At 33.1% G+C, this 14726-nt stretch overlaps 1 protein-coding gene across 1 annotated transcript; it reads right to left on the bottom strand.

Moving 5' to 3' along the window:
• Positions 1-388: 388 nt before the first annotated feature.
• Positions 389-4631, bottom strand: LOC122588856 (receptor-like protein EIX2). Its single transcript, XM_043761075.1, has 2 exons — positions 1451-4631; positions 389-545 (listed from the first exon to the last, which is right to left on the bottom strand). The coding sequence occupies exons 1-2, from the start codon at positions 4629-4631 to the stop codon at positions 442-444; spliced, it is 3285 nt and encodes a 1094-aa protein (XP_043617010.1). The 3' UTR covers positions 389-441.
• Between the last annotated feature and the right edge of the window lie 10095 nt (positions 4632-14726).

The raw sequence follows: 14726 nt of genomic DNA on the forward strand, positions 1-14726 counted from the left end.
AAATAATTCGGAGAATTAAGTGTCTAACATGTATATATGTATCTACATATATCATTGATTAACTAATCAAAGTGATACAATCAATCATATTGTTGAATTGAGTGAGCCATCGAGCTGCTAGCTTCAAGGATGGAACTTTTAAGGGGCCAAAGCGGGTTCCAGCCCCTCCAAAAGCTTTTATTTTTAATACTAATCTTCTTATATATTGTTCAAAAATAATTTTCATTATACATATTAGTCTCTCTAACAAAGCTAAATTTTATGTGCCATTGAGTTTCGCCCCTCCATAGTAAGTATTCAAGTTCCGCCACTGGCTAGCTTCATCAGTAGATGACTCCGCTTGCTTAGAGCCTGAAAATTAACAAACGGTCATACTTTGATACCGGCATAAACTGCGATAGAGAATAAATGAAAATTAAATAAATTTTACTTTTGCCGCTACTAACCTTTTGGTTGATCGATTATATACTGCGTTAGATATAATTGTTCAACGTGATCGCTTGAGCTAAAAACTATTTGGGGCGGTGGCCTGCACGTTCTAAAGCCTACAAGTTACAAACCGCATGAACAAATTAGAATCTCCTAATTTCTTTTATTGTTATTCATATATAAAATCAAAGTAGTCCTCGCTATAGGTTAAAAATGTTCCAAAATAGAGTTATTGGGACGAGGTTCACCTGAGGACTAAAGAGTAAAGACATGTCCTCGCAAAAGGCCTATAACGAGGACAATCTGGTGACAAATATTATTGTTCCAGGTGATTATATTGCGTAGTATGTAATGATAATGATAATCAACAATATAACGGAAGCGGTCTACTTTTCTTTCCTCGTTCGGCCGAAAGTCCTTATGCAAGCAGCCTCTTTACCTTTGGTAGAGGTAAGACTGTCTATATTTTACCTCTTTGATAACCCGCTTTGGCAGGGATTGAATATTGTTGTTGTAACGATAATCAATATTAAGCTTAGTTATGCACTTGTAATCTTGTATGATACACATTAGATCAACTTTATAGATTCATGAACAACATTTAAATTTGTTCTTACTTAATCTCGAGTTATTCGTTATAGATTCAATTTTCCACGATTTATTATTTTCAGTCACTACCTAGCTAGAGGGCTAACCTATCACTTATCTGTAGCACACCAAAAACCAAATAACTTAAATATCATGATGGATATAATAACAGAAGTATAGTACTCAATTGTGTTTTATATATTGAGAGCTAAATATCTATCAAAATTAATTTTAACCTGTATATTCATTTGTTAAAGATCAACCTTAAGTATTGAATCTACAAGTAAAAAGTACTTAAAAAGTTCCATTAAAGTACTTCTTAGCAAATGGTCTTGTTCTATAGTTATAAACCTTTTGTTAAAAATCGATAATTAAGTCTTACTAGAAGAAAAATTTGTTTGCAAACTAGAATTCCTCCTAGCTTAGTACTTACAGCGGAATATGCGAAGAAGCAAATCTTGAAACTTGATCCTCATCTTGCCAAGAAGATGATAATACGTAATTCTCCATCGTTTGCTAACGAGCAACGGGCCAATGAAGATCCAAAGACCAACTACCAATCCAAGGAGTGTAAATGACACCAGGGTCCAATCGATGCCATTAGAATCATCTTGCTTCTCGTCATCAGATCCTTTGGTATCAACATCATTTGGTACACACGCTGGAAGAGGATCGCCACAAAGTGCATTTCCCATGAAACTAGTCTTATCGAAGGTTTGAAGTTGAGGGCCGGTTGGGATTTTCCCTTCAAGATTGTTGTACGAAACGTTCAACGAACTTAAAGAAGTTAACCTTGACAAGCTCAAAGGAAACTTTCCTTCAAGATGGTTCTCAGACAGATCCAAAGATTCAAGCTTTGTCATTTTGCTGAATGTGTTGGGAATACTTCCTGTTAAATCATTTTGTGACAAATTCAGGTACCTTAAGCCAGAAAGTGCGACAAGTTCATTAGGAATAGACCCGGAAAAATTGTTATGTGAAAGGTCTATTGTCGTCACTAGATAAAGAATATTTCTATATGTTGAAACTCGACCCTTTGTCACCCACGATGCAGTCCCCAGAACATGATTTTGGAAAAGCGCATCATAAAGCAGAAATGGACTTGAGATCTCTTCACGTCCAGAAATGACACTGAAGTTTGTAAAACATGTCGGTAGGTCCCCAGAAAGATCATTATGAGAAAGATCCAAGATCTGAATAGAACTGAGACGACATATTTCATTTGGTATTTTACCCTCTAGCTTGTTTGAACTAAGACTTAGAAGCTTTAGACTTGTATTGTCTCTCCCTATTGATCCCGGTATTCTTCCATTAAGCTCGTTTTCTGCAAGCTCAATTATTATTAAGGTCTTGGAATTCATTAAAGACACCGGTAAGTTCCCAAATAGCTTGTTGCCGCGCATATCCAATGCTAACAAAGAAGGAAGATTTCCTATCGAGGGTGGAATTATACCAGAAAATTTGTTTTTCTCTAGGTTCAAGAAAACTAGAGACTCCCAATTCATCCAACAATCTGGAATACCTCCTGACATGTTATTGTTTGCTAAATTAAGAACACTTAATTGTCTCGGTTCTTGGATGCCAGAACACAAGAACTGATTTAGCGATCCTGAAAGAGAATTGTTCGAAATATCTAGGAAACTCAAGTCGGGTTTATTGAAAAACCCAGGTAATACACCAAGTATTTGATTGTCACTCAGATCTAGTACTCCTCCGGGTGTAAGAAAACTAACATCTCCCAACTTTCCTTGAATGTTATTGTGGGATATATTCAAGTATCTTACACTACTCGATAATTGTAACCAATTCCAATCAGGAATGATGTCAGATATGTTTGAGCTGGATAAGTCTAACTCAGTTAGGTCTGTTTGTGTTTTAATCCACGATGGAAACCGAAGGCCTAGACTGCAAGAACCTACTCTTAAAACATCAAGATGGAATGGCGGATTCCAGTTAGCATTTAGCTTAAAGACTAACTTATTGTCCCCAATCCACAAAGTTTTCAAGGCTGTTAGATTGAAGAAGTGTTTTTCAGTTAAAACACCCTCTAATGAATTGTGATGAAGAGCTAAAAATTCCAGGTTCCCCAGTCGTCCAACACTTTCGGGAAGACTTGCATTTAAATTATTGGATGAAAGATCCACGAAAGTCAAAGACGATAAATCACCAATTGTATATGGGATTGGACCCGAGAGTTGATTTAACATGAGTTGACATGTTTTCAAGAGTGACAAACTTCCTAATGAATCTGGAATGGTCCCTGTTAACTGATTGTAAGAAAGATCAATGCTTCCTAGATTCTTCACTCTTCCTAGTTTTTCAGGTAGTCGACCAACTAGATTAGAATTGCCACGTAAAGCTAATAACTCTAGTTTGGGTGACTCACATTCACAAAATCTATCAAGAAGTTCCGACACATTTCCAAAAATAAGGTTACCTTGGAGATCAAGGTGTTTTAAATTACATAGATTACTTAAAGACGTAGGTATCTCCTCAACCATCTTATTGTTGGCTAAGTCGAGATGAACAATCAAAGACAAGTTTTTTAGGCTTCCAAGAAGCGGCGCAGAAATATTGCAGTTACTAACATCAAGAAAACGAAGATTAGTTAAGCTCGGCAAACCTTTTAGCAACCATGAAGAGTTCATAAATGTGTTACTTGAAACACGGAGAGAGCTCAAAGAAGGCATGCTATGGAAACCACCATGAATTCCGGTATCTAGACCATGAAAATAACAGCCAGTAAGATCTAATACATCTAAACTACGTAGACTAAAAATCCACCCGGGCAACAAACTATCAAAGAGGTTATCCGAAAGATCTAGGACAGTCAGGGAAGTAAAATCAACACTAGTTTGATTATTATGAATTTGAGTTAACCCACATGAAGGAAGATGTAGTTCTAGCAAAGAAGGAAGTGTACTAATCACCTCTAACCAATCTGAAGCGTCTACAAGGCCAATTCGACCCATATTTAGGTGTTCCAACGATTTGAGACTACGTAACCATTCCAAGCTACTTGAATGAAGATCCCAAAAAAAGGAAACACTGTAAAGATCTAGCACACGTAACGTAGAAAGATTTCCTAGGTGGTGAGGGATGTCCCCACCGAATTGCGAACTTGAGATGTTAAGATAGGTCAAATTCTTAAACGAGCCAATGAACGATGGTATTGAGGTTAAGTTAAAATCGTTACAGCTCAAGTCTAGGTACCTGAGTTGTGTTAAGTTGATCAAAGCAGGACTTATGGTTCCTCCTAACATTTGTTTTGATGCTTCTAAAAGTTCATTTTCCGTGTCATAAGATCCATGACAATGGCCACTAATTCCATCATCAGGTCCACGAAGGTGAATCTCGTGGACGTGACCAGTGGAATTGTCACAGACCACACCGGACCAACTGCAACAATCTTTGCCAAGCCATGATGATAGACGGTTGGAACGATCAATGAGATCGTTCTTGAGCTGGATAAGAGCCAATCGTTCGGTGGGTATACAAAGTACAGGATCAGAGTTATGATTACAAAGACAAAAGGTGGAAAGTGATGAAACAAAGAGAAATAGCCAAAGGCAATATAAGGAAGAAGAGAAAGGAAGAGGTTTAAGAGCTTTCATTATTGTACTGATGATGTATGCAAAAAGTTAAATGAGGTTTAAGGCCTTAGATTGCATATAGTTTCGTATATATACATTAATTACTCAACGATAATGGATAACAAATGTAACTAGAAACATGACTAATTAATCCATAAAATATTTGGCACATGAATTATAATGATTTTTAAATTTATCTTCTCCACTAATCTTGGTATGTGTCTCACTATTTCTCTGTGTTTTCTCTATGAAATTTTAAGGACGGAAAAATATACGTTATAAATAATTTCGGTTATTATAGTATATTAATTAAGGGAAGATGTTTAAATATATTAGTAGAAAAGATTAAAAGTTAATGCCAATGGGGTTGGTGACTGATTGGTAAGATCTATGATCTTTGGATGTATCGATACAACACAAGGAAAATCCCATAGTTTACGAGATTTTCCGCCCCTCTCTAAGTTCCGAAAACCACCTAAAAAGGATACCGGTGTCAGTCCCATTTGATCGATACCAAGATCAGAGGTGGACCAAGACGGGATCAAAACTTTTTGCTCATCCCTAATAGCAATTACCAAATTTAAACACTTTTATCATTTTTTACACTAAAATTCTAGTTTATTGGTTCACAGTCTATATTAGTATTAAAATCATATTATATAATTAAATTAGAAATTAAAATTCTAGTTTATTGGTTCACAGAATTAAAATGGAAATTATAAAAGCTAAATTTTCAGTTTTTAAAACTTATAACGAATTTGTAAACACATGAGTAAAAACTAATTACAAAATCATAAACAAAAACAAAATTCCCTTCTTTGCAACCTGATAAAAACATACACAATATTATACACAAAAGAATGAGATTTTTTTTTCTTTTCTAATTACAGTTGGATTAAAGAAAAAATTTAAAATAAATACATATACAATAACAACATGGTGGCGGGTACACCAACGCCTTTAACTCATGACGTTAAAATTTTAGCGTATTAGATAGAAAATCGAGATCAATATGCCTAGCGTGAAAGACGGTCTAAGCCTCTAAGGTTTAGATTGATTATTAAAGTCTACTTTGGTTAATTTTTTGGTTATCAAAAAAACCATGACCCGAAGTACTTGGATTTTGGGTTGAAGACAAAATTAGGATATGACACCTACAATGACGACCAATGTGACTTATCAAAAAATTAAGAAACTTGGATACGACAGGTTCACACAAATTGCTTGGCATATATCGCCCTGCGTCTAATCAATGTGCCTTCTCAGGCGAAACTTTTCTACTCATCAAAATGGACCATGACACCTCATAATAATGTTCACATGGATGTACGTACTAAGAATTGAAGACCAAGACTTTTCTTAACAGTGACGTACAACTATGCCACATATCTGACATTCGTAATAAAGGAAATTATTTTCCATAAGATGTTTCTATGTAAGAGATATATAATACTCCCTCCGTCCCATTTTAATTGTCCTATTTTGACTAGTCAAGTCTTTTTCTTTCGACTTTGACCGTAAATATCTTAGTTTGTATTATATATTAATTAATGAAATTAAGTTATATTAATGAAAAGTACATTTAGAACTCAATCCAATCATATATATTATATCAAGTGTTATATAACACAAATAAAACTATTTACGTTCAAAGTTGAAACAAAAAGACTCAAAAAGTCAAAATAGGACATTTAATATGGGACGAAGGGAGTATGTTTTTTAGCCTACAAAGAGCTTGGGCTCGGATTTTATTAAAAAAACGAGCTTTTCACAGTACTATGCAATGATTTATTAGGTAAGTTGTTCAAAAGAAGTTAAAAATGATTTTATTAGGTAAAATCACATCGGATCTGAATCAGTTCATATATACACTTAAACTAGTCTTCAAGCCCGTACATTGGACGAGTAATCTCAAAATATATAAATTAAATTTTTAAATTTTTTTTGAAGTATGTTAAATAAAAACTAAATAAAATGCAAATACATAAAGTACAAGTTAAAGAACGAAATATATGAAGATTAACTCCATATCAATATCGATTTCAGTTAACCTCTTTTTTTCAACTTCTTTTTTATTGAAAAATTCATTATTTTTGTTTATTATTTTGTAATAATTAGTTAAATAAAAATTTTACAGTTTGAAGAATGAAAGAAGGACAGATGTCAGATGATGAAATAGGTGAATAAAAGCAGTTGAATCCTTCGATCTGCTGAAGTTGTAACCAAATACAAATTCTTACCCATTTTTCTTAGGTTTATCTAGAACTAAATTAATAGAGATGAATAATAATAATAACATAAGAATTTAATGTCAAATAATAATGATTAAATATGAACAAAATATATATATATATATATATATATATATATATATAAAGCCGTTATGTTTGTTGAGTAAGTCGGAACTTTTTTTTTATTGAAAATTCGTGAGGTAGTCGAACCTTTTTTTTTTTTGTAGAGAATTCGTGAGGGTTTATTTATTAACTTGTATATATATAATAATCTTTTGGAGAGTTTTAAGCATAAGAAGATTTTTTTATATATTTTTTAATAAAATATAGGTTGACCTATAAAATTTTAAATAAATATAGAAAAAATAGAGGATTAATTAGGATGGAGAATTAGACTAAGGAAAGGGATTAGGGGTATCAAGTGTAACCCTAACCTCCTCTTTTAGTTATATTATAGATTTGGTTACCTAAACTAAATCTTTATCTTTATATATACTAAAAGGCAACTGATCTAACTTCAATTGACCAATCACAACCTTCAATTTCTCAAAATTAATTAAATCAACACATGTGTAAATTAATTTACACTTTTTTGATTTCCCATCACTAATTTACGCTTTTAACTCAATTCAAAAATAATTAATATAATTTACACTTAATTATTATTGTTGTTATTATTAATTGTAATCCAACTATAACTAGGATAATCATTCTTATTATTAATAATTGGAATCAAAGTATATCTAGGATAATCATTCTTATTATTAATAATTGGAATCTAAGTATATCTAGGATACAAAATCTTCTATAACATTCAATATTATATTTTAATATCTCAATTCTTTTTACATTTTACGTATAAATATTTTTTTTCATATATGAATTCTTATATTAATAATGTTATAAAACTCGTGTATTTGATATGGGTCAAAAATCTAGTTACAGTAATATTTATCATACCCCTGGAGTGTGACATTTTTGATCAATTGGAGTGGATTAACAAAAATAATAATTCATGTGACGGTGGTTCAATTCGTTGATGACTATATTTGAGAAAGTTATTAGAAAGCAGTAAAGCGTCAGCAAAATTCGGGATTGGATTGAGTCATTGGGTTCGTACCTCCATTAATCCAACATGTAAAACAGGCTGAGAACAGTGGGCCTAAAGCTAAGCCATTTTATAAAGTTTAATGAGCTGGGCTGAAAATAGAGTCCAACATAAAGTCATACGACAAATAACTAATAAGCAAAGTCCAATTCATGCATCGAATGAAACGCTAATAACCAATAAGCTTGCAGTTCCATGAAGGGTAGATCATCCGGTTTTTGTTCGAGATAAACTTACCAAACTACCAATATCGAAGGTGAGATACCGAGTTGTTGCAAAGTAAATTGATGTGAGCTATTTTTTATTTTTCGTAATTATATACCGAGTTGTTGCAACGTAACTTTATGCCAAATAAAGAATAACGAGATTTTAGACCCGTGTCCAACACTGGACACATGGTTTACGATATTATAAATATTAGATTTTCATACATTTAAGTTATAAAAGTTTATAATTTATGAATATATGGTTCCAAGTGTTATACTTTGCAAGTTGTCATACCATAATCACAGTGATTCTTATTGTTTTTAGGATAAAGATGTTGTACATCGTCATCTGTTATTATATTTCGAATATGTATCTAGAGTTCAAAGTGTGTTTATATTAAACTAAATATTAATATTTATAAAAATCTAATATAATATTTGTTAATAAGTCATTAGGTTTTGAAATAATTTTTTGTAGCCAATATTTAATATATTGAAATTTGTTTTTAACTAATTAAATGATTGTAAATTTTAAAAAATTTCTCAAGTTGATGGTTAAAAATAAATATAAATTAAGTATTCAGGGCTAAAAAGTATAAGTTATTGATGGAAAACAAAAAAGTGTAAATTAATGAGATTTTTTCTACAATTAGTATAACACTAATATAATAAAATATTTGGATAATGATTATTATGATTTTTAATTTAAAGCTAATCTAAATGATGACATAAGCAATAGTCAATTTGATAAAATTGAACGATTTGATTGGTTAATAAATCATTAGTTCAACTGTCTTATAATATATATTAAGATTAAGAATAAGATAGCAAGTTGTTTTAGTTCACATGGTCTTCAAATAAATGGAATTGCTAATTTATGGTCGGGTCAATTGTTTTAGTTCAAATGGTCTTCAAATAAATCAATGGAATAATAGTTTCTTGAAGGGAAACCTCTTAACCCGGGTATTTAATTACCCGGTCATCTTGAGCCGTCTTTATATTGTTCCTGAGTTTAGGCATCTCGAACCTTGTCTTGATATTGTATAACTGGTCTGTAGGATCAGCCCCCAGTTACACTCACAAACTCATATGTATACATACATACATATATATATATATTAAAAAGTTATTTTGAAAACCCCTTTTTTGTGAGTACTTTTGAGAACTTTTCAAATCAAGCCAAGCCGATGATTATTCTTTACATGAAAATTGTTTTTTGATTGTTTTCTGAATAACTTGTGTGTGATTTTAAAGTTTATAATTGTGTGGAGGCATGGATTATCATCCGTTATACAATTATGTGGAGATTTGGATTCTTGATCACATGTGCACGAATATTGCTATGATTATATGTGATCGACTTGCATACATGTGATCATAGCAATATTCGTGCACATGTGATCAAGAATCCAAATCTCCACATAATTGTATAACGGATGATAATCCAGGCTCCACACAATTATAAACTTCAAAATTACACATAAGTTATTCAGAAAGCAATCAAAAAACAATTTTCATGTAAAAAATAATCATCAGTTGGGCTTGATTTGAAAAGTTTTCAAAGGTTCTCGCAAAAAAAAGGTTCTCAAAATAACTTTACCCAATGTGTATATATATATAGATATATATATATATATAGGTTCTCAAAGTAACCCAATATATATATATATATATATATATTGTTCTTTTCATGTAAAGAACAATCATTAGTTGAACTTGATTTGAAAAGTTCTTAAAGATTCCTGCAAAAAGAGGTTTCTCAAAATAACTTTACCCTATATATATCATATATATATATATATATATATAGGTGGCTTTCCGGTGAGAATAAGTTGAAAATAAAAACAGTGAGAACAATTTTTGGCCATTGGATGGATAAAATTGAAGGCTAAGATGATTGAGGGTATTTTTGTAATATTTAATAGAATTAATGGTAGATATGTCTTTTTACATGTATTTTAAAGGATACAAAAGTAATTGAAAATTAAAAAGAGAAAAAAAAAACAAAAAATGAAAATATGCATGCTATCACGTTCATGGCAGTTTTCCCAATTAGCAGTTATACTTCATGTTCACACTTTTATTGTAAACTAAGGATGAATACTTATATAAAATATAAAATTTACGTAGGAAATTTATTCAAACTTTATTATTGCATAATAATATAACTAGTTTGAAGTTAAAAAAAAATGACTTGTGTATTCTCGTTTGCATCCTTTTTATATAGGTATTAAAATTTGACATTAAAACTGCTTCCTCTTTATATACGAATTTTGCATCCAATTTTTTTCATTTGATTTGTGCATCCAATATCAATTTCTGCATCCACATTTAAGTGAAAATTTGCATTCTCTTTTATAGCACAGTCATGCATCAATTTTCTAAAAAAGGTTTGTGGATTCACTTTATAGCCGAGTTATGCATCCTCTTCATTTAAGAGTTGTGCATCCATTAATTTGTTTAAAGATGTTTCGTGCATCGAAGAAACTATGCATCCATATTACATTGGACAAATTGAATGTTTCTGAATTCATGCAAATCGAACACTTATTACACCTACTGTTGAGAAAATAAAAATCGAACGGGACAAAAAATAATGCGTAAACACTTATGTAACACCCCGACAGCGGCGGAAAACTCGGGATGTAAGATAAAGCACACGCGCACATGGATGTTACATAGGAATACTAAATGAGTGCTTAGGATAAACATAAATAGTCAATTTCATAACCCAACAAGCATAGTAGTAGTTATTACACACACAAGTTCAACAAAGATGATCAAATCAAGTACGAAAGGTTCCCACGCAGGGGATACGATTGGGCATATTGCCACCCAACACAAAGTACAAGCATGCAAACTCCAACCCTAAATCCTGAAGTCTGCTAATAGTCCCATGCTACCACTCCTAGCCACGATTAGCCTGATTACCTGAAAGGAATACTTAAAAGAGTCAACACAAAGGTTGGTGAGTTCGTAGGTTTGAGTATAAACAAGTAGTATAAAAGCATTTTATACCGCCAATAGATCTCAAGTATTAAGTCGTATGTAGTGGCTAGTGACCAACTTGCACATAAGTAAGCGAGCACACACAATCCTCGATAGGACCGGCTAATAGTATCAATAGAGCACACACAATCCTCAATAGGACCGGCTAATAGTATCAATAGAGCACACACAATCCTCAATAGGACCGGCTAATATGTAACAAGTAGTCAAATAGCCAAAGAGTAGTAAAAGTAGTTACGGCATGTATAAAAGCATGAGTAGTATTCCTTTCACCCCGAAATAAGTAAAGAAAAAGGGGCTACGAAGACTCACAGTGATCTGCTACAAGCGTAGTTCTACAAGCACAGGGTATAAGCACAGATATAGTAAAATATATCTACTCGAATCCAAGTATGTCTTGATGTCAACCTAATCACAAACCATTGAGCATAGATGGATACATGTATTAGTTCTCGTGATTATTTATTTACTAAGTGTCCTTGATGTACTGATGATTTGGTTCACTAAAGATCCTTAAACGTTTGACTCAACAGTGTTTTTCATACACTAGACTCGTAATGAACGTCTTTAAACTCGCACTTTGATAAACAAGATCGAATATGTCTTGATTATACCTTAATTAGGGTTTCCTTGTACATGATAGACTTGGATTACAACGAAGTATAAAATCTGATTTCTACAACTAACGAAAATAGACTTTAAATTCGTAAGGTGTATCTGAACGAAGATAAACCTTAAATTCATAAGGTGTATCTGAACGAAGATAAACCTTAAATTCGTAAGGTGTATCTGAACGAAGATAAACCTTAAATTCGTTAGGTGTATCTGAACGAAGATAGACCTTAAATTCGTTAGGTGTATCTGAACGAAGATAGACCTTAAATTCGTTAGGTGTATCTGAACGAAGATAGACCTTAAATTCGTTAGGTGTATCTGAACGAAGATAAACCTTAAATTCGTTAGGTGTATCTGAACGAAGATAGACCTTAAATTCGTTAGGTGTATCTGAACGAAGATAAACCTTAAATTCGTTAGGTGTATCTGAACGAAGATAGACCTTAAATTCGTTAGGTGTATCTGAACGAAGATACACCTTAAATTCGTTAGGTGTATCTGAACGAAGATAGACCTTAAATTCGTTAGGTGTATCTGAACGAAGATAAACCTTAAATTCGTTTGAGGACTTAAGTTTGTTTGGAGCTTAAGTTCGTTTTGAAGCTTAACTTCGTTTTGGAAGACTTAAATTCGTTTCTAGGATACTAAATTCGTTTTAAGTGTTTTTAGGACGAATTTGGGACTGTTCAACAAAAACGAGGGTTTTGAAGATTAAGACACGTTTACGACCCAAATTTGATCACGAAAAGGTTACTAAACACTTTTAGACACAAACCCACTAACTTTTAACACGATTTTTACACCAAAAATGGACCAAATCATCAAGAACATACACTTGAAAAGTAAACTTTTATTTTGATGAAAAGCTCAAAATTTGCTGTCATTACCTGAAAATCGATACTAGAAATATGTTTTGATTATCACAAGGAAGCTAAAAATGCAAGAAATCTTGGTTTAACAACTCAAAATCAAATGATGAATTTTTGTGGGTGAAGATGGTGAATGTATGTGTGTGTTTTTAGAGAGAGAGGTGAGATGGGGGGGGGGGGGGAATGGTGAAGAAGTAGAAAAATGGGGTTTTCTAACCCTTTTATAGTTTTCCCTTAATTAATGATTCTAATAATTGTAGGGTCTAAATGAAACATTTTCAGACTAGAATTTCTTGAATACAATCGCTTACGTCTTGAAACCTAACATTCTTATCACAATAGACCATAGACGCGTCTTATAATTTAAGATTTAAGAGTGAATAGATCTTCGTGTGAGCACATATTCGAAACTAGAACATATCATGGATTTATTTAAATTATTTCTAAGGCGGTTGTTACATTCTCCCCACTTAAAGGAATTGCGTCCCGAAATTCGAATTTACACATCATGTTTCATGCTTCGCTTGCACACTAAGTTTACAAGTATTAGATTGCATGTTTAGTGCTAAGTGTATTTGCATCAAGAGTAACAAGTAGCATGCTTCACATTGACTTTTCTAAATATCACATTGCATAATAAGCATCAAGTATCAAGTTAGGAATTAAGTCCTTAAGTTTACTTGCTAGACTAGGATAATACGCTAAGCGAACAGATGCGGATACTTAAGCTTCATCTGATCTTCTCGTTCCCAAGTGAATTCTGGACCTCTACGGGAGTTCCAACGAACTTTCACCATAGTATACTTATGTCTCTTGAGCTTTTTGACTATTCGTTCTAGAATTTCCACGGGTTCTTCCTTGAAGGTTAGGTTACTATCTACTCGTATTTCGTTCAAAGGAACATATGTTGTTTCATCGGCTAGGCACTTCTTGAGGTTCGATACGTGGAAGACATCGTGTACGTTACTTAGTTCTTGGGGAAGTTTCAAACGGTAGGCTACTGCACCAATGTGCTCTACGATCTCAAACGGTCCGACATATCTTGGAGCTAGTTTCCCTCTCTTTATGAATCTGACCACGCCCTTCCATGGCGAAACTTTAAGCATTACTCGATCACCAACCTGAAACTCTAAAGGTTTCCTTCGGTTGTCTGCATATTTCTTTTGTCTGTCTCTTGCTTTCAGAAGATTCTCCTTGATTTGAGCAACTCTTTCAGTAGTTTCGAGGATGATCTCTGGACCTATTAGTTGCATGTCTCCTACTTCGTGCCATGCGAGTGGAGATCGACATTTCCTTCCGTACAAAACCTCATAAGGTGGACACCGATACTTGCGTGATAACTGTTGTTATACGAGAATTCGACTAATGGGAGATGAGTGTCCCAACTTCCTCCAAAGTCTATGACACAGGCTCTTAGCATGTCTTCGAGTGTTTGAATCGTTCTCTCACTCTGTCCGTCTGACTGCGGATGGTAGGCTGTGCTCATATCGATTCGCGTTCCCAAAGCTCGTTGTAATGATCTCCAAAATCCTGAGGTAAATCGACTATCCCTATCACTAATGATTGATACAGGGACACCGTGTTTAGCTACAATCTCTTTAAGATACAGACGTGCATACTGCTCCATAGAATAATCTTCACGTATAGGTATGAAATGCGCTGACTTGGTCAGTTGATCTACCACCACCCATATAGCATCTTTACCACTACTCGTTCTTGGTAACTTCGTGACAAAATCCATAGTGATCTTCTCCCACTTCCAGCTGGGAAGCTCTGGTTGTGTTAGTAGTCCTCCTGGCTTCTTATGTTCCGCTTTAACTCTCAAACTAGGTGTATACTAGGTGTTTTACCCGCACGATGTGCGGTTATTAAATTTATTTTTTGAAAATAATTTTGGCACAAATTCTATAAACCCCAAAATAGTTTATTAATACTTATATTTGATTTGAATTTATTAAAATATCTTTGCCATATATAGAATTTTTGGAATTCATTAAATATGTTTAAATAAGATAATTATTATAAAAATTTATAAAAATGACACATGGGATAAAAACTTATGTGTCAATTTTTAAAAA

This window comes from Erigeron canadensis, chromosome 1, assembly GCF_010389155.1.
Source record: "Erigeron canadensis isolate Cc75 chromosome 1, C_canadensis_v1, whole genome shotgun sequence".
NCBI classification, from domain to species: Eukaryota; Viridiplantae; Streptophyta; class Magnoliopsida; order Asterales; family Asteraceae; genus Erigeron; species Erigeron canadensis.